General features: G+C 40.8%; 1 protein-coding gene across 3 annotated transcripts in view; it reads left to right on the top strand.

Annotated features, from left to right (window-relative positions):
- The window catches only part of cfap52 (cilia and flagella associated protein 52), an 85,431-nt gene that overhangs the window by 22,044 nt on the left and 44,392 nt on the right, over nt 1-18,995 (top strand). For all 3 annotated transcript variants that reach the window (XM_068058693.1, XM_068058694.1, XM_068058695.1), the window contains 7 exons: nt 303-431; nt 1,794-1,893; nt 3,278-3,394; nt 7,447-7,547; nt 15,697-15,867; nt 17,694-17,842; nt 17,954-18,099. In XM_068058693.1, coding sequence (XP_067914794.1) covers nt 303-431; nt 1,794-1,893; nt 3,278-3,394; nt 7,447-7,547; nt 15,697-15,867; nt 17,694-17,842; nt 17,954-18,099 — 913 coding nt within the window. The remainder of the gene's footprint in view (nt 1-302; nt 432-1,793; nt 1,894-3,277; nt 3,395-7,446; nt 7,548-15,696; nt 15,868-17,693; nt 17,843-17,953; nt 18,100-18,995) is intronic.

Below are 18,995 nucleotides of genomic sequence, written 5' to 3'. Positions count from 1 at the left end.
TGGGTAAAATACCCGTGGAGGCGGGCAAGGGCCCTTGAGTGCCGTTAAGTGGCCACTTAAGGGCCTTGATTGGCCTCCAGCGGACGGGCCATTTCCCACCCCCCACTCGCGCCGTAAACTTGACTGGAGGCAGAAGCAGGGCGGGTAGGCCTCCCGGAGCCTCCCGCCCAATTTTACGCCGCCCCCACACCACCATCCAACCTGCTGGGGCAGCGTAAAATTCGGCCCATTATGTTTTTATCTCTGTCAGACTTCACAATGATTATGAAACACATTAATCTTTTGATTTCTCACTATTACAGTGTTGTCATTTGGAATATTGCAACAAAAGCGTCTATTTGTGGCAGTCCTGCTTGTGTTGCTACTGCAGGAAATGCACTAACTGTAAAATTTGCCAACAATATGGATGATTCCTTCATTACGGCAGGAACGTAAGTTGGAAAAGAAGATTGAGATTTCCTTGATCAGATTTGGCGCCGAAATGACTCAATTTTACACCAGTTTCTGCATTGATCTTGCTGATTGCACCTTACTATGAGCTTTATTGAGAATCTCGTTAGCATATGTTGAAACGTAAAAAGCAGTTTAAAACAAGCGGGAATCAGCGTGGACAATTGAGCAACCCACAATACACCATTCATTCCTTCCTTAAGTCACTCTATATCTTATTGATCTTATGAAAATTAAGCTTTGAAGCTACCAAACCATCACTTATGCACATTAAGCACTGTACGTTTCAGAAATTGTAGAAACTTTCCTGCTTTAGCATAACAGATTCTGACATACAGTGTAGATCCCATCAAACTAATGTAAAGTTAAAAAGTGTTAAAAAAAAAAGGCTAAAGACCCTCAAATAGCGTCATTGGATCCAGATATTCTAAAATTTTGAGTTTAAATTTACGCCCGTTTGTTGTAAATGCATGAAAGTCGTATTCTGTTTTTTTTGCAAGGAGTGGAGCTATTTTAATCAATGAGCAGGGTTTCAGCAGACTTTACTCGGGGAAAAAAATGATATGGAAAGTCACAGCTAATGATATTTTGTTGCGAGTTACTTCAACATGAATTTCCTCACATAAAAAAAATGCATCTCCACCCTTGCGCTGTAAGTAGACTGAAACCTTCCAGGAAATTCAGGGCTAATATATTGGTTCAGAGGGTTTCCAGCTGAAATATCATCTAAAGGAGGAAACTATATGAGCTTTTTTTTAATTTCCAAAATATACTTTATTCATAAAAATCTGTAAAAAAAAAATACATGACAAAACAGTTCCAAACAGCACCAAGTCAAAAAAAATACAAACAGTGCAAAGGAGGTCAGTTTCCTTCAATACAGGAGTGAGTTGCCTCACAACCCTTCCATTTCATTTCTCATGCCATATACATTTTACAGCAAATGAAAATTTTCCCGATGTAGTTCGAGGGGTTTTCCATGGATCCAGCCCCTCCGTTCAGCTTGGTTGGGGGACCTTACACAGTGGTCTTTCCCCATTGAACCTTTGCTGTGGCTGCCCCAAGCTTTAGTGTGTCCCTCAGCACGTAGTCCTGGACCTTGGAATGTGCCAGTCTGCAACATTCGGTCGTGGACAATTCTTTGCGCTGGAAGACCAGCAAGTTTCGGGCAGACCAAAGGGCGTCTTTCACCGAATTGATAGTCCTCCAGCAGCAGTTGATGTTTATCTCAGTGTGCATCCCTGGGAACAGCCTGTAGAGCACAGACTCCTGTGTTACAGAGCTGCTTGGGATGAGCCTATGTGAGCTGATCATCTTCTAGTGTATTTGTTTCTCTTTTGCAGTGGAACACTACGCCTCTGGCTCTTGGATTTACCCAACAGAAAGATTCGTCCCACTGAATGCCATATTGGAACATTGAAAAGAATGTTCAACTGTATTGAAGTGAGTTGCACTTTTTATTACTCAGTTCCTTCCAAGTACAGCTATAATTAAAATGGTAACATCTTGAAGGAGTACTATTTCACAACTGTATTTATGACACACAAAGAAAATAAGAATTGTTTGGAACAGGAAAACACCATTAGGCTAAATAAGCCTATCTCCTTTTGATAGATCAACCACAGGATCCCATTTTCAACAATGGGGAAAATTTGTACAAACAACACTCAGAACTGACCTGTAATGTTGTTGTTTGTGAGTTATCAACCTGTTCCCTCAAAGTAATAAAAACAGAAGTGTTGGAAATACTCAGCAGGTCTGGCAGCATCTATGGAGAGAGAAACAGAGTTAATGTTTCAGGCCTGTGACCTTTCATCAGAACTGGCAAAAGTTAGAAATGTAATAGGTTTTGAACAAGTGAAAGGAGAGAGGGGGGAAGAAGAACAAAAGGGAAGGGGTGTGATAGGGTGGAGGCCAGGAAAGATTAAATGACAGAGATGTCACGGAACAAACAACAAAGGGAGTTCTAATAGTTGTAGTAAAAAGTTGTAGTTGTAGTAAAAGACAAAGCATTAGCCCAGAGAAAGTGTTTACTTTGTTCCCTCAAAGTATTGTGCACCTTCCACTGAAATGTTCTGCATCTGCTACAAACAAACACAAAGCATTAAAATTGCATAAACTAGCAGCATTTATTGTTAGTATCAGATATCCACCAACATTTACATAAATGTTGCCGTGACATTAAGGGATGGAGTTGAGATTTTGCTACACTGTAAGTTTTTGGAAGGCATAATTGGACCCAAGATAAGTGCCACAAATATTCTTCATCACAATTGGCTCCAGTCAAATGAATTGAATGAAAAGACAACAAGTTGAATCAGCTTTAATTGTCCCTGATTTTTAAATTCCTTAACTGTTCAGTCAGAATTTAAACAACTGGTTCAGCCATTGGCTGTTTAAAATGGAATTAAGGTACAGATCAACCATAATCCAATTGAGTGGTGGAGCAGGTTCAAAGGGCATCAATGGCCTACTTGTGTCCCTATGTTCCTAAAACATCCAAAATTAGTTATTGCAACTCAAATATAGACAACATAGTGAATGCTTCAATGTCCGAGGCCTCTTGGTGAAGAGACCATTGAACCTTACCAAGTGTTAGAAGGTATTTTGTCGCAATCAGGTCAGCAATCAAGTTTAAAAGAAAGAGCTGTTAAATGTTACAATTAAGTTAGCAGTGAAATATTTCCAAATGTCAGTCTTTACTTTCAAAATACAGTTCTTGTTACAATTTTTACTTAGTTGACTGAACTTTTGTTTACTTTTAGCATAAATGTGCCATTTGCAAACGGCAGCTGATCTAATGGTTTATTCCCTTCCATATTGATAGGTAACAAGAGATGATAGTTTCTTCTACGGTGGAACTACTACTGGCGATATTTTGATGATCAGCATGAAAACCGGATTTCTGAACAATTATGGGCCCATAAAAAATAAATTCAGTTTGGTAAGCTGGGAGCTTGATCAGTGATGAGTAATACAGTTTATAGGGCACCAAGTTGTCCAATAGTGTTTTCAAATATTATTGCATTAAACAAAGCTATGAGGAAAATTGGCAAGCAATTTGGTAATGTCTGTGTTCTTAATTAGCATCCAGAAATGTCCTATTTCAGTTAAATATTTATTTATCAGTCTAGTTAATGGTTGCCACTACAGGTCATAGAGTCATTATGGCAGAGAAGAGGCCATTCGACCCAGCAAGTCTATGCTGGCTCCCTGTAGAGCAATCCAGTCAGTCCCATTCCCCCATTTTATCCCCATAGCCCTGCAAACTTTTTTCCCTGAAGTGCCAATCCAGTTTCCTTTTGAAATCATTGATCGTCTCTGCTACCACCACCCTTGTAGGCAGCGAGTTTCAGGTCATTACCGCTCGCGGAAAACTTACAAGTCAATCATCTGTGATATTACACACAGTGAGTCAAGATGAAGTGCCATGTTCAGGTGAACAGGAATTTGAGGGTGACAAATAATTAATCCAGAGCATGGAGAAATAATTCATTCCCAACTTTAAAATCATCAATTTTGTCCTTACTTTATACATTTCTGTATTCAATTATGCTGTCGATATTTATAATGAAAGCTACCTACGCAAACTTACATGCTTTAATTTCCTCTCTTGTCAATGATAGTGCTTCAGTGCCTTCATTGGTGGGAGGGTATAATTACAATAATACGTTTATGTAGATGGTATCCAATATAAATGTGGGCATAGGAATTTTTAATGAAAGCATTGGCAGGAAATTCACATAGATATAGACCTCGATGCAAAGCTGATGGGCCTCCACAGGAAAATCTTCAAGCACAGTGTAAAGAGGGTATAAATAGTCTGTTGAGCAGAGAGAGTTTGAAAATCATGGAGCCTTTGGTGATTGCTGTAGCAGGCGCTATAATTATTTAGATATTTTATGATTTGCACTATGTGTTGCATCTGTCCACACAGTGATTATGCATGTTATAATAGAGCATGTAATAAAGTGTAGCCCTTGCAGGATGTGCTTTTTACTCGTAATGAACCCTCTGTTTTCTTCAAACAACAAGATCACTATCATTGTCCAACAGAACTAGAGCAGTCACAATCACCACACATCCATCCACACCCACATTTGCACCAGGCAACATTGCACACACTACATAAGATGAATTGTGTGATGCTCGGATGGATTCTGTGGGGCTAGATGCTTTCTGTTAATTGTATATCAGTTGTGTTTAGTTATATGCAGATAGAGGGCACTAATTGGGGCTTTACTTGAGAACATATAAAGAGACTTACTGAAACTGTGGTGTTGTTGAGTTAGGAAGTGTGTGCTTGTAATGTTCACTTTGTAAATAAATGCAAGTTTGAGAAAAGATTGGCACTAATTTCATCCTTCACCAACTGGCTTTCTGGAACAGAACCTTTTCTACCCATTCACTGAAAATGGGTGAATGTCCACCAGGCTAAAGTAGAGAGCTCCAATGAAAATAGAATATCAGTGCAAATGGTTCAGGATAGGTGTAGGGGTGAGGTTTTTTATCCTGAATACATCATTTGAGTTACATGATGTTAGTGGATTTCCTGTGGTTGCAATTGCAACAAAGCGTTGTTAATCCTGCAACAATAACCTCCATGTGATTCAGGCCTGTGTGGCTTTCAGCTGCAAGCTTTAGTATGAAAGCAAAATACTGCGGATGCTGGAAATCTGAAATGAAAACAGAAAATGCTTCAAGTACTCAGTAGGTCAGTCAGTATCTGTGGAGAGAGAAACAAAGTTAATGTTTCAAGTCAATGACCTTTCATCAGAACTTTAATATGCATTAATTAATAAGTGTATTGTTCTTTTACAACTATTATACAGGGCTGAATTTTCTTTTCCTGCTGCCGCGTTCTAGTGCGCGGCAGCTCATATAAATATGCAGGGCGGGCCCCCCCCCCCCCCCCATCATGTGGCAAGGCAGCCTCAGCAATGCCGTGAATGGTGTCTGTGCAGGCGCTGGTGCCAGATGTGCCACACAAACTGCAGAGTTGAACCCCATCCCCCACACTACACCGCAAATAAATTCTTGCCCCGTTTTTCCTCCCCCAAAACATTTAAATTGCAGAGTTGCCCTCTTCCCCCCCCCGCACCAAAGCAGTTAAATTGCTGGGTTGACCTCCACCACCAGCCACCCTCCCCCCGCCCCCCCCCCCCCCGCCTCAACTGCACAAAGTGGAGAGCACCAATAGAAACTAATGCAAATGTCCCTTCAGCCCCCCCACCACACTAGAAATGCAGAGTTAACCCCGCCCCCCACCAACTACACTAAAAATCCTAAGTTCCTCCCCTTCTCCACCTCGGTGGCGCCAGCTTTCCCTGGATGGGAAAGTGAAGGCGCGTGAGTGCCGTCCTTGACACAGCTGATCCCCCGGACAGCTGATAAGATTGCGGGAATTGTAGGTAAATGTATCCATTTCCTTTATTTAAATATTTAAAGTCAGGTCCTTTCGCTGAGCGGCGGAGGTTCTGCTATGGAGCCTCACCACCACCGGGAAGATCGGGCCCGGCAATCCCGGCGTCAGGCTCCATGGCGGGCCGCTGTGATCTCCCTGCTACGGAGTCCGACGAAGGGAACGCAACAGTGTTATATTAAATGATAAGCAATTAACAAAACCTAGTTGTTCCATAAAGTCCAAGATGATCAGACCTGAATCTTCTTGGGCTACTGGGTAAGGTGACTGTCTACAAGAGCTTTAATGTTTGGAAGGAATAGGCTCTAACTTTGTACTATTTATTCATTTATTTAGAGATACAGCACTGAAACAGGCCCTTTGGCCCACCGAGTCTGGCCAAACAACAACCACCCATTTATACTAATCCTACAGTAATCCCATATTCCCTACCACCTACCTACACTAGGGGCAATTTACAATGGCCAATTTACCTATCAACCTGCAAGTCTTTGGCTGTGGGAGCACCCAGCGAAAACCCTCGCAGTCACAGGGAGAACTTGCAAACTCCGCACAGGCAGCACCCAGAATCAAACCCTGGTTCCTGGAGCTGTGAGGCTGCAGTGCTAACCACTGCGCCACTGTGCCGCCCTATTGTTCAATTACCTTTGACTGCACATACTCAGAACAGTATTCTTCCACCATCCCATCAAGCCTACGCCACACTGAGCCATTTATGCCCCATCCTAATCTTTTTGGCCTGCAACTCTGTCGGTTTGTTATTTTTTTCTGGAATATGCAGGCTGTTTACAGTTTGTTCCAAAACAAAACCTGTTATCAGTAAGCTCAGCTAGTACATCAGTGGATATTTTGACTTGCTGTAAGCAAGGCAATGGTTGATTGAACGATGGTCAACTAGTAATGGTCAATATTCCATCATATGAAAATGAAAACTTTAGTGAGCGCCCTTTAAAATGGAGAGAAATGCATCTGGAGTGCATAGATGTCAATTGGCTTCTTACATACAACAGTGGGAGAAGGCCTATATTGAGTGTAAGTGTCCAACACCCAGAGACATGTGCAGAGATAGTGATGTGATTGATTGTGTGGACTGCAGTTTGTCATTAGATAGGTGGTAACACCAGTGGCATTAGCCATTAAGCACACTGAGGCAGATGAGGATCATCTTTCTGGAATGTTTTCAGTGCTGCTATTCTGGTCAGATTGTATGGACATGGACAAATATTAGGAATAATTTTGATTCTTGATGTAAATATTTTACAATAGTTGTCACTTTGTTTTGAAATGCAGGCTCCTTTCGTTTGTCCATAGAGGTATTGGTATTGGAAGTGGGTTGGGACCTAGTTACTTCAGGTAAGGAGCAGTGTGGGAATGGAGAAATCTAGAAAAAGGAGAGGAATAGCCAAAAATGAAAGTCTTTTAAAAAAGTTATCAAGGTAATTAGAATGATTGTAGATATTGTAAGAACATTGATTTTGTAATTTTCCATGCGTCAATGCTGGTATTTACTGTACAGGAATCATTACTGAAGTGAAATGGGAATTTGAATATTTCATCTCACATGTCATCTACAGGGAATCACTGCAATAGTAGAGCTGAAATCAGGGGACATCCTTGTTGGATCTGGAGATGGTACTGTAGCTCTGTGCAAAGCACCAAACTTCAAGTCACTCAAGTATGTCTGAATATGTTTAAATGTCCCTTTCTTAACCTTGTGTACTAACAAATTACTACTTGGAATGACTTAAATAGTGTTTTGTAGAGAAATTGCAAAATTGATAAAAGTAGAGTTCAGTACAGCAACATTTTGCTGTATGTTCATACATTCATATGTTATGTTACTGGACTAGTAATCCCGAGGCCTGGACTAATAATCTGGAAACATGAACTCAAATCCCACCATGGCCGGTGGGGAATTTAAATTCAGTTGATTATATAAATCTGGAAATGGTGACCATGAAACTACTGGATTGTTGTCAAACCTAACTGGTTCACTAATGTCCTTTTAGGGAAGGAAGCCTGCCGTCCTTAGCTGGTCTGGCTTATATATGACTCCAGACCCACAGCAATATGGTTATCTCTTAACAGCCCCTCTAAAATGACCTAGCAAACCATTCTGCTGTTAGGGATGGGCAATAAATGCTGGCCTTTCCAGTGATGCCCACATCCTGTAGATAAGTTATTTTAAAAATTGAATTTTCCTTCATCATAATTCACTACCAGCACTATTACCAACTGCATTAATGGCCAGCAGCAATTAACACTTATCATGTTATTAAAAGCCTGAAAACAATAAGTGCCATGTAATTTTGACCGCCATTTCTGGCCCAGTATTCCTCCTTTAGTTCCTGAACAGTAAGGAGCATCTTTGTTTTTTGAATAGGAGTAATCAGACATTATTAAGAAAAGGCTAAATACCAATATTTAAATGAAATTGGGCTGTTGTACTAAAACAGATTATAGCATGAACTTCGGTGTGTATTAGATGTAAAATCTTGCAGCAAACTTGAGAAAAATCCTACAAAAGGTTTCATGTTACCTTGCCAACTTCTCCAGTAGAGCAACTGTGACTTATAAAACAGGCTCATAATTGTTTGGTTGGCCCGTAGAAATAAGCTTCATAAATTTTCAATGTTGACTTCAAAGTTTAATTTTTTTCTTAGGTAAAATCTTTTTTATTCTGCATTTTAGTTGCTGTACTGATTCCTGTTGGTATGTAATACAGATTTTGTTTTCTGTATAACTTTTAGTAACATTTTTTCTATATAGTAGATTTTCTCACAGGTGATTTTTCTTTTTTTGAGGGGAGGTTTAATAGTACTTCATGATTTATGTGAGGAAAATTACTTTTATGAGGTAATAAGAAAGGTAGGTGTGATTACAGCTCAAGCATTTGTTCGCACCTACACTTACCCCAGGGCCAGCATTTACAGACTCAGATAATGCTACCTGGATGTTTCAGAGGAGATATGACTTTACCAGCAACACTCCACAAGGAGGCCATCTTAGAGCTATGCATCTTTCCCTTGATCAGGAATATGTCCTCCCACAGCTTTAAAGATCTCCACTGGGTTAAGCTTTATGCAATCATGAAAACCACACCTGCCAAAATGAGACAAATGTTGGAGGTTTTGAAGCGCATTAAGGTGGGTAAATCCTCAAGGCCTGACCAGATGTATCCTAGGATGCTATGGGAAGCAAGGGAGGAGATTGCTGGGGCCCTGGCAGAGATTTTTGTATCATCGTTAGCCACGGATGAGGTACCGGAAGACTGGAGGATAGCTAATGTTGTGCCTTTATTTAAGAAGGGCAGCATGGATAAGCCAGGGAACTAAAGGCCGGTGAGCCTTACATCGATGGTGGGAAAGTTATTGGAAGGGATTCTGAGAGACAGGATTTATATGCATCTGGAAAGACATGGTCTGATTAGGGATAATCAGCATGGCTTTGTACGTGGGAAATCATGTCTCACGAATTTGATTGAGTTTTTCAAGGAGGTGACCAAGAGGATTGACGAGGGCAAGGCGATGGACATTGTCTACGTGGACTTTAGCAAGGCCTTTGACAAGTCCCGCATGGTAGGCTGGTCCAGAAGGTTCGAACACATGGAATCCAGGGTGAGCTAGCAAATTGGATACAAAATTGGCTTGGTGATAGGAGGCAGAGGGTGGTAGTGGAGGGTTGTTTTTCAGATTGGAGGCCGGTGACCAGTGGTGTGCCGCAGGGATCGGTGCTGGGCCCTCCGTTGTTTGTCATATATATTAATGACTTGGATGTGAATGTAAAGAGCATGATCAGTAAGTTTTCAGATATGACCAAAATTGGTGGACAGTGAAGAAGGTTGTCGACGGTTACAATGGGATATAGATCAACTGGGAAAGTGGGCAAGGGAGTGGCAAATGGAATTTAATGCAGACAAGTGTGAAGTGATGCATTTTGGGAAGTTAAACCAGGGCAGGACATATACAGTGAATGGCAGGGCCCTGGGGAGTGTTCTTGAGCAGAGAGACCTTGGGGTGCAAGTACAGTTCCCTGAAAGTGGCAACACAGGTAGACAGGGTGGTGAAGAAGGCGTATGGCATGCTTGCCTTCATCGGCTGAGGCATTGAGTACAAGAGTTGGGACGTCATGTTACAGTTGTACATAACGTTGGTTAGGCCACATTTGGAGTACTGCGTGCAGTTCTGGTTGCCACACTACAGGAAAGATGTGATTAAGCTAGAGAGGGTGCAGAAAAGATTCACAAGGATGTTGCCTGGTTTGGAGGGCTTGAGTTATAAAGAGAGATTGAATAGGCTAGGTCTGTCTTCCCTGGAACGAAGGAGTCTGCGAGGGGACATGATAGAGGTATATAAAATTATGAGAGGCATAGATAGGGTAGATAGCCAGAGGTTTCCCATGGTAGGGGTGAGTAAAACTAGAGGGCATAGATTTAAGGTGAGAGGGAGGAGGTTTAAAGGGGATCAAAGGGGTAAATTTTTCACACAAAGAATAATGGGTATCTGGAATGAGCTGCCTGAGGAGGTGGTGGAGGTAGGAACAGTAGCGACATTTAAGAGGCATCTGGACAGGTACTTGAATGAGCAAGGCATAGAGGGATATGGAATTAATGTAGGCGGGTGGAATCAGTATTGATAGGCATTATGGTCAGCATGGACGCGTTAGGCCGAAGGCTCTGTTTCTATGCTGTACGACTCTATGGCTCTATGACTATGACTCTATATTAATTTTGTCATATGGAACATTAATTTTAAACTGTTACTGGACTAAAAAGATAACTTGTTTAGAGAGACTACAGCAGTGGCTGGAAAACATGACTGAACATATTTGCATTCTAAAAGGACAGTGGCTGGAAACATGACTGCTCGTTTTGCATTCTAAAAGACAGTTGAAATAAAGAGACAATGGGAACTGCTCACTGATTGAATTAACAAAGATTGGTCTGGGCAACAGTGATCCACAGCTTGTCTATGTAAGAGACAGCACTACACTCCCCCCTGCCCCCCCCCCCCCCCGAGAGCTTTGAAATCCACAAACTGCAGGAGTGGTTGTTCCAAATAAGGGGTTAGTCACATGACTAACCTGTTGACCAACTTGGAATTTTGAATTGTGCTCACAGAACAGTTGGAAAGGAGACTGCAATTTGAAGATAACAGAGAAGGAAGGATTCTCTCTGTCTCCCTCTCTCTCTCTTGCGACGTGCCAGGGATCCACAGAGGCCACTCAAACCTCGAGAGAAGACTCCTGCAGCTAAACAAGTTTGAAAGTGTGCACTGGGCCCCAACGAGAACTGCAAGAAAACTGCAAAGACTTCACATCAAACCCAAAAGCTAGTAACTGAACTCCAGCTATTACTTTAAACCTTTCCCCTTCTTTCTCCTCCTCTGTCTCTATATGCGTGTGTGTTTATTGCGTATGCATGCTAGCATGGTCGCATCATGTATTTCTAGTAATTTTAACCGAATTAGAGTTTTAAGGTTAATAAACTTATACCTTTCTTGTTTGAATCTGAGAAAACCTGTCAGGTTGATTTCTTTGTCAGTACAATTAGAGAGCAGTGAACAAGGATTCACTGAGGGAAGCTAAAAAAAAGCCATGGTGTTTTAAAAATTAAACCTACGGTCAAACCAGGCAAAGGCTGAGAGGGGAGCCCTAGACCCCTGCCTCACCTGGTCGCAACAGTTACAAATCTGCCAGTCTGTTGTCCATGGGTAGATGAAACAAGTTACTGACGCCACAGTTGTCAGAAGCAAAACACATTCATCACTTTCCCTGTGAAAGGGAAGCATTGGCTCAACAGCATACAGCAGTTTTATTAGGCGGCAGTGTTCAGAGGAATGCAGAGCACCAGAGTTGACACCTGTTTAGCCACCTGATCATCTTACATCTATGATCTAAGTAAAGAGAAATATTTTTCATTCCATTAATGTTGAAGTGGTTTTGGAGAACAATGTTCTTACTGCTTAAGTAAATATCCAATATCCTTTAAGTGCTCATTCTCCTTGTTAACACCCATGATGCCACCATTAGGTGCTGTCCATCTTACACAGATTACTTGAAGGTCCAAAATGATGGGACAGATAGCGGCTAGAATATTAGTGCTGCTGTTTTCAGCAATGATTGATGACCTCTCTCAGAAAGACAGACTAGCAGCAGAGTGTAAATACAACAAGGCACATAACCTAATTACAGAATTACAACTGTGCCTACTTTGATATAGTTAAGCACAGATTCTGCTTTCTCAATTATTCAGCCTGAGTCCTGTTGTATACCCCACCAAATGTCTCTAAAATCAGTGGGCCAGAATTTGCTGTCAAAGTAACGATGAGGCTAATGGCACTTTCTGTTATTTAGGCATAGATGGTACAGCAACTTAAGGTGAGGACAGATGCGTGACTAAATGCGAATATCCAAAAGTTGCTGTCAGAGTTGGTCCGCTTAGATGTCTGGCTCACCATTAACATGCATTGAATGGTATGAAATTGTTGCATTTGTGCCACAGGTATGAGCTGAACCTGCTGCAGATACTTAGGGCTAGTACCCTTTTAATGATGTGATAATTGTTAATTACTGCCAATCAACCTTTCTGGCACTGAAAATTAACCATTACAAATGTGAAGACTCATTCTTTAAGGTTTTAAATTTTTCAGGGAGATTTTAAAAATGTAATTTGGAATTTTAATTTTTTTCTAAATTTTCCTTTCTGTCTTTTTTCGCTCCCCTAAATCCAACCTTTCTTTCTTTCTCTTTATTTCTCTTTGTACCTGATTTGACATTGAATTCACCCCCTTTAATTTACCCTCCTTCTCAGCCTTTCCTATGTTTATTGGACAATTCTTAAATCTCATTGGTTAAGGAGATACCCTGTAGGCTACCCTGTTTACTCAGATCCCAGATGCCCTGTTTTCCTTGTTGCACTGTTATCAGCTCGCACTATCCACAACTTTATAGACAAAGGTCTTGAGCTGAAGGGTGCAGGGGCAAGTCTAACTAATGGTAGACTCCATTAGATGCCCTGCTACAGCAAAATCTGGCTCATTATCGTCTCTTGCATGTTGCATAACCACTTTACAAAGAGTAATTTTCATGCAGCAGGACAGGAGGCTGCCATTTGCCAGAGAGGATGAGGATGAAGAAACAGAGGTGAAATATTTTCAGCCAGGAAGGTTGCCCACAGCCTTTGCTCAAATCTGATCAGCTGCTTGTTAATTGGGAGTGGTTTCGTTCCAGTGTGCTTGCTCCCCCAGTGACTATCTTTGCTTTCCCCTGAAAGTGCATGAATTGCATCAGATATTAGAATTTGAAAAGGTAATTGTACAGTCTGTTCAGGTCTTCAGGCATTTTGCATTGTTCTTGTGTGAATCTATTATTATGTGGCGCACACAAGGGTCAATATTAAACACCCATGATGGGTGGGAGAGGGTTGTGGGGGTGGGGGCGGGCGCGGGGGTTGTTAAAAATTTTAAATCACAAGATGCTACCCCATTTTCCCATATATGTGCCTGTCTCTCGTACTGACTGACATGGAAATTATCCATTAATACATTGGTCTGTCAAAATGTGGATGCATTCATGTTTAGCACTCTTGCTGACAACTGTAAATGTGTTGCATATTTGTAAGAGAATCCATAGCTCACTCGGTTGCCTCCATCAGGTAATTTGCACCTTTGCTTTAACAAGATGCATTATTCACATTCAGATATTGGTTCCCTAAAGCTTCTGTGGCAGGACTATCAACATATTTTCATTAAAAGGTAAAGTTCTCCTCACATTCTTCACCACTAATAGTGGCACCTGCAGGGAGCACAACTTGGGAAATCATGGTGCACAGCCTATGACTTTCCATCCATTAATTTAAGGATGTTCATAACATTTGAATAACATTTTAGGATATGTATTGTTACTTTTGTTTCTGTCCTATAAACTTATTTTAAAACTCTTCAAATTTTAGTTACCAGTGTTTCCATTGTATTACAATCATAACCTTTTTGACTGGATGCAAAACTTTTAAGTTATGTCACAAATTGTTTCTTTTCAGACTCTCTTAAATATTTCTAATATTCTTCAATGCCAGTAAAATTGTCATATTTGACTATCAATGATAACGTAACCTTAATTTATATTGGCCTGAATTTTGTGGTCAGCAGCAAAGCGCTGGTGTTCACTGCTGACCTTGAAGAAAACTGGCCACAAAGATCAAGCGATCTCTGTGGATTTCCCCTTTCCCGACATCAGTTTGAATCTCGTGTCAAGGCAAGTGAATCTGCAGGCGTTCAGCAACACTGATGTTATCAAGCAGGGTAAGCAGCCCATCTCATTGAAGTATTCTCACAGACAGCAAACCAGGAAGTAAAACACACCGAATTTTTCACTTTTAATTAAAATTTTACAAAGAGCGAAATAAATTAGCTGAATTTTATGTTTGGTGGTGGCCGTAAAAAATGGCGGCCCACACGAGCGGGCTTTACTCCGCAGAGCTGCCACGATGATAAACACAGTAGCTCATTTACATGGCAGGGTTGGATGGCCCTCCCTACTCTTACTGCTGACGTGGAGGGGGTAGGCGGTCCATCCCCGGCAACGGCTTCTGGCACTATTGCGTAGGCACCCAAGCCATTTTTAAAGGGCTTCAAGACCTTACATTTAATTTGAATTTTTTAAGAAATGGTCACTTAGAATTTATTCAAACAAATTAAATAAATGTTTCAAGCCCCTCTCCCAATCCCTCCAATGACCAAACAATTCATTCCTTGCCCTATCCTCCCAAAATATTTAGCTTATGCACCTGACCTTCCCCCCGACCCCCAATGTTCACAAACTTTAATCTTTAACCCGGTTCCCCACATCCCACACTGAGAAACCTACCTGTTCCCCCCTCCCCACCAGTGTTCCGCCTTACATCAATGCACGGAGATCTGACAGCATGTGAGTGCCGGCTGCCGGCTCCAATATGGCAACCAAATAGATGGCGGGAGCAGGTAAGTATTTAATTCAGTAATTTGCATTTTTAAAAATATGTAAATTTGGCTCCCATTGCCAAGCGGAGGCGGGGGACGGGGGGGGGGGGGGGCGCCGCCATGAGGCCTCGCCGCTGCTGGCAATATGGGGCCAGGCCTTCCTGGCATTGAGGCCTGTGGTGGACCTTTCCTGGAGACATTTTTCGGGTCTCCCTACAACAATCCCTGATGTTGGGGGCGTTGTAAAATCCAGCCCAATATTTGGGACACACCCATTGGATTAAGCTAAAACAAACTTTAAAACAATGTGTTTTTAATAAACCATAATGGAGAAATTTGACATTTAACAAATATAAAATTAGTTTTTCAGGACTAGTGAAGGTATTTAGCAGTAATTCTGAACTTAGTACACTGTTCAAAAACCCAGTCACTCCTCATTCAGCAAGGTGCAACTTTTTCATGGGTTTTTATAGTGAGGCTAACAGTGTAAAAGTGAAAGGTCTCATCAGTTCAGTGATTTCTACTTGATTGCAGTCTGTGGGGACATCAACAGCACACCCTATGGAGAAGGATAGAATCACTGACAACAACTTTTGGATTTCTATGTTTATCTGCGCATATGCAGGCTCCAAAAGTTGCTGTCTGTTTCAGAGGAGTAATGATAATGAATGCTGGCAGCTTTGCTGTCATTACTGCTGCAAAATCCAGGCCAATCGATCCTAAAGAAACTGGATGAAGCTATTTGTAATTCCCTGTGCACATATTTCATTCTGTCTAAGAAAGTCTTTAATTCAGTACATAATTATAATTTGTGAATTTAACCAATTATTTCAGATCACAATTGAAGAATTTTTGTTTTCATTCCAGAAAAGTGCAGGTGGATGGTGGTGTTACTTCAATCAGTCTTCGTGGTCAAGGACATCAGTTTTTTGTCGGTACCATTACTTCCCAGATATATCGATTTAACTTCACTGAGTTCAAAGAGGAGCTGGTCACTACATGTCACTGTGATGCTGTCCTCGATATAACATTTCCCTGGTAATTTTGTGGAACTTGTAATATTTATGGACTGTTACACACTTTGATACTTACCTATCTAACTAAACAAAAAAAGGTTTCAAAATATTTTATTTTCAAAATCTTATGGCAAACACAATTTGAAAAATACCTTAAAAGTTCATCAAATTTCTTATTCAGCATTACCAATTTTTAAAGATGTTAAAATAAAAAAAAAATTCTTATGCTGGAGAGAGAAATGCAGTGGTAGAGATCCAGGTCTCTGATAAGCGGAAAAACTTGATGAGTACAGACTAGATTTTCCTCTGCAGCTGCAAATCATATTTAAAAGATGAACAATAGAATCCAGTTCTACCTGAATGGGATAGTGCAAATAGCAGTCACATTTACTGGGTCAGCTCATTTATATCACTTTCACAGATTGAAATGCAACTAAAGCAAGTATAATGAACGTGCTAGTTGTGCGAGAGAACAATTGCATGCAAGTGAAATTTAAAGGGATGGGAACAATAAAGGGGTGCACCACAATCACAACATTTTGAAAGCCTTCAGAAAGACACAATAGACATCTCAACCCACCAGTTGACTTTCCAAAGATGAAAGACAATGGATTAAGAAATCACAGACAAAACTGAAGTGATAGGAAGCCCATGTGCAGGCTTAAGACTATATCTGATTTGTTAGCTTTGTCAGTGCTATGATCTACATTAGCAGTTGATGCTCTTGCAGCAGATATCATGGCTCTGTATCAAGTTCTTTCCTGATGCAGACCTTTTGAAGATGCTTTCCTGGACCTTTTGAAGATCCTCCCCCATGAGGAAAAACTTTTTCACACAGCGAGTGGTTCTGGTCTGGAATACACTGCCTGAGAGTGTGGTGGTGGCAGGTTCAATTAAAACATTCAAAAGGGAATTAAACTGTTCTATTAAAAGGAAGAATGTGAAGGGTTACGGGGAGAAGATGGGGGAATGGCACTAAGTGGATTGCTCTTTCGGAGAGCTGGTGCAGACATGATGGGCCGAATGGCCTCCTTCAGCACTGTAACAATTCTGTGATTCTGAAAGTCATTATCAGGCAGGTAAAACAATGGCTTTTCCAGTTCTTGATCTCAATAGTGGTGCTGCAGACAAAAAATATTAAAACAAATGGCTCAAAGGCTGATGACAACCAAATTCCAGCAGGAAAAGCACACAAACAAAATCAGGAAATGTGGATCAGAAATGGCCTCCAAACTGCAAAAATAATGTGCCACTTGGCATTTAACAACCCTGGACACCCACTTAAGTTGGGCATTGATTTAAGTTGCCATAGGCAAGCATTAAGGATGGAAGAAGATACAGGAGACATCAGAACAATACAGTGAATCTCTCACCTGTTTCACAGACAAACTGCCTCCTCAATCCAACGGAAATGTATGTAATGGGCAAATAAGGCAGAGACATGACATTACAGGTCTCTACACTTTTATTGTCATACTAATGTCCTGCAATTAGGTGCACATTGGCATTGTGATGAGGAAAATCAGCCCAACCTTGTAAGGAAAGACTGTAGATTCTGACAACATGGAGCAAGAAGCAGTTGAAGAGATTCAGGCCGTAGTCTACAAAACAATTTCTGGGAGCGGAACCCGCTATCCTTACCATTGCAAATTATACTATATTAATTCAACCTCCTTGTAATAAACAATTCTACACCTCTACCAAGCAATGGTAAAACAATATGTACAAAAAAGCCAAAAGAAATGTACAGGATTTTTCTTTAATTAACCATGATTCTTTGTGACTGATATTGAAGGGAAGTCTTGAAGGAAGACTTCTTTAAGTAATATCTCTTTGTTCCAAATATAGTGGAACCTCAGATCTGTTTGGAACATGCTCCAAGGATCAAATAAGAATCTGGCATACCCCTACCAATAAAGAGCTTCTGCGAATCGCTGTGCCAAACATGACTTGCAATGCCATTGAATTTATGCATGATGGGAGAAGCATTATTAGTGGTAGGTAATAGAATTTATTATATATGTTAAAATCATTTGAATTTCATCCTCCTACATTTGATACATTTCACCTTGTTTTCTGAGTTCCTTTCCAATATGAAATTTCCACAGCTTGGAATGATGGGAGGATTCGTGCTTTTACACCAGAGACTGGCAAATTAATGTATACGATCAATAATGCTCATCATGATGGTGTCACAGCAATTGCTGCCACTAGTGACTGTAAGAAAATAATCAGTGGAGGTGGTGAAGGACAGGTATGTACAAAGCATAAAAATATAATGTATGTCTGGAAAAAAAGCCTTTATTGTTGGATGGTGTATGATGTGTTGCTGAATAGCACAATAGAGATTTGCTGTCATGATCATAAGATATTGAGTTCTGGTTAAGTGGTACTATATGGTGATATTGAAATGCTGCAATATGGTGCTGTTGGTTGACTTCTGAAAACTGTTGCCTGCTGGCCCTCAACATTTATGTATATCTGTGGTACAGAATAAATAAGCAACAGATGTAGAATCTTACCGTACAGAAGGAGGCCTGCATCAACTCTTTGAAAGAGCTGTCTAATCAGTCCCACACCCCTGCTGTTTCCCCATAGCCCTGCAATTTTTTTTTGTCCTTTTTAAGTATTTATCTTGTTCCCTTTTGAACATTGCTATTGGATCTGCTTCTACCATGCTCTCGGGCAGTGAATTGCAGATCATTAACAACTTGCTACATATTAAAAAAAATTTATTTCCCTTTTGCTTCTTTGGTCAATTATCTTTAATCTGTGTACTCTGCTGACTAACTGACCCTTTTACTAGTGGAAACAATTTTGTCTTAATTAGTCTATCAAAACCTTTCTAATTTTGAACAACTCTATTAAATCTTCCCATAACCTTCTCTGCTCGAAGGAAAATCCCAGATTCTCTAGTCTCTTCACATAAATGAAATCCCTCATTCCTGTTACCAATCTAGTAAATGTCCTCTGCATCCTATCCAAGGCCTTGACATCCTTCCAAAAGTGTGTTGCCTAGAATTGGACTCAATGCTCCGGCTGAGACCTTACCACTGATTTGTAAAGGTTTAACGTAACTGCCTTGCTTTAATAATCTATGCCTCTATTTATAAAACTAAGGAACCCATATGCTTTTATCACACTAAAATG

This window comes from Heterodontus francisci, chromosome 26, assembly GCF_036365525.1.
Source record: "Heterodontus francisci isolate sHetFra1 chromosome 26, sHetFra1.hap1, whole genome shotgun sequence".
Classification (NCBI taxonomy): Eukaryota; Metazoa; Chordata; class Chondrichthyes; order Heterodontiformes; family Heterodontidae; genus Heterodontus; species Heterodontus francisci.
Note: the sequence above shows the minus strand (reverse complement) of the source record. Positions and strands in the feature narration are given on the sequence as shown.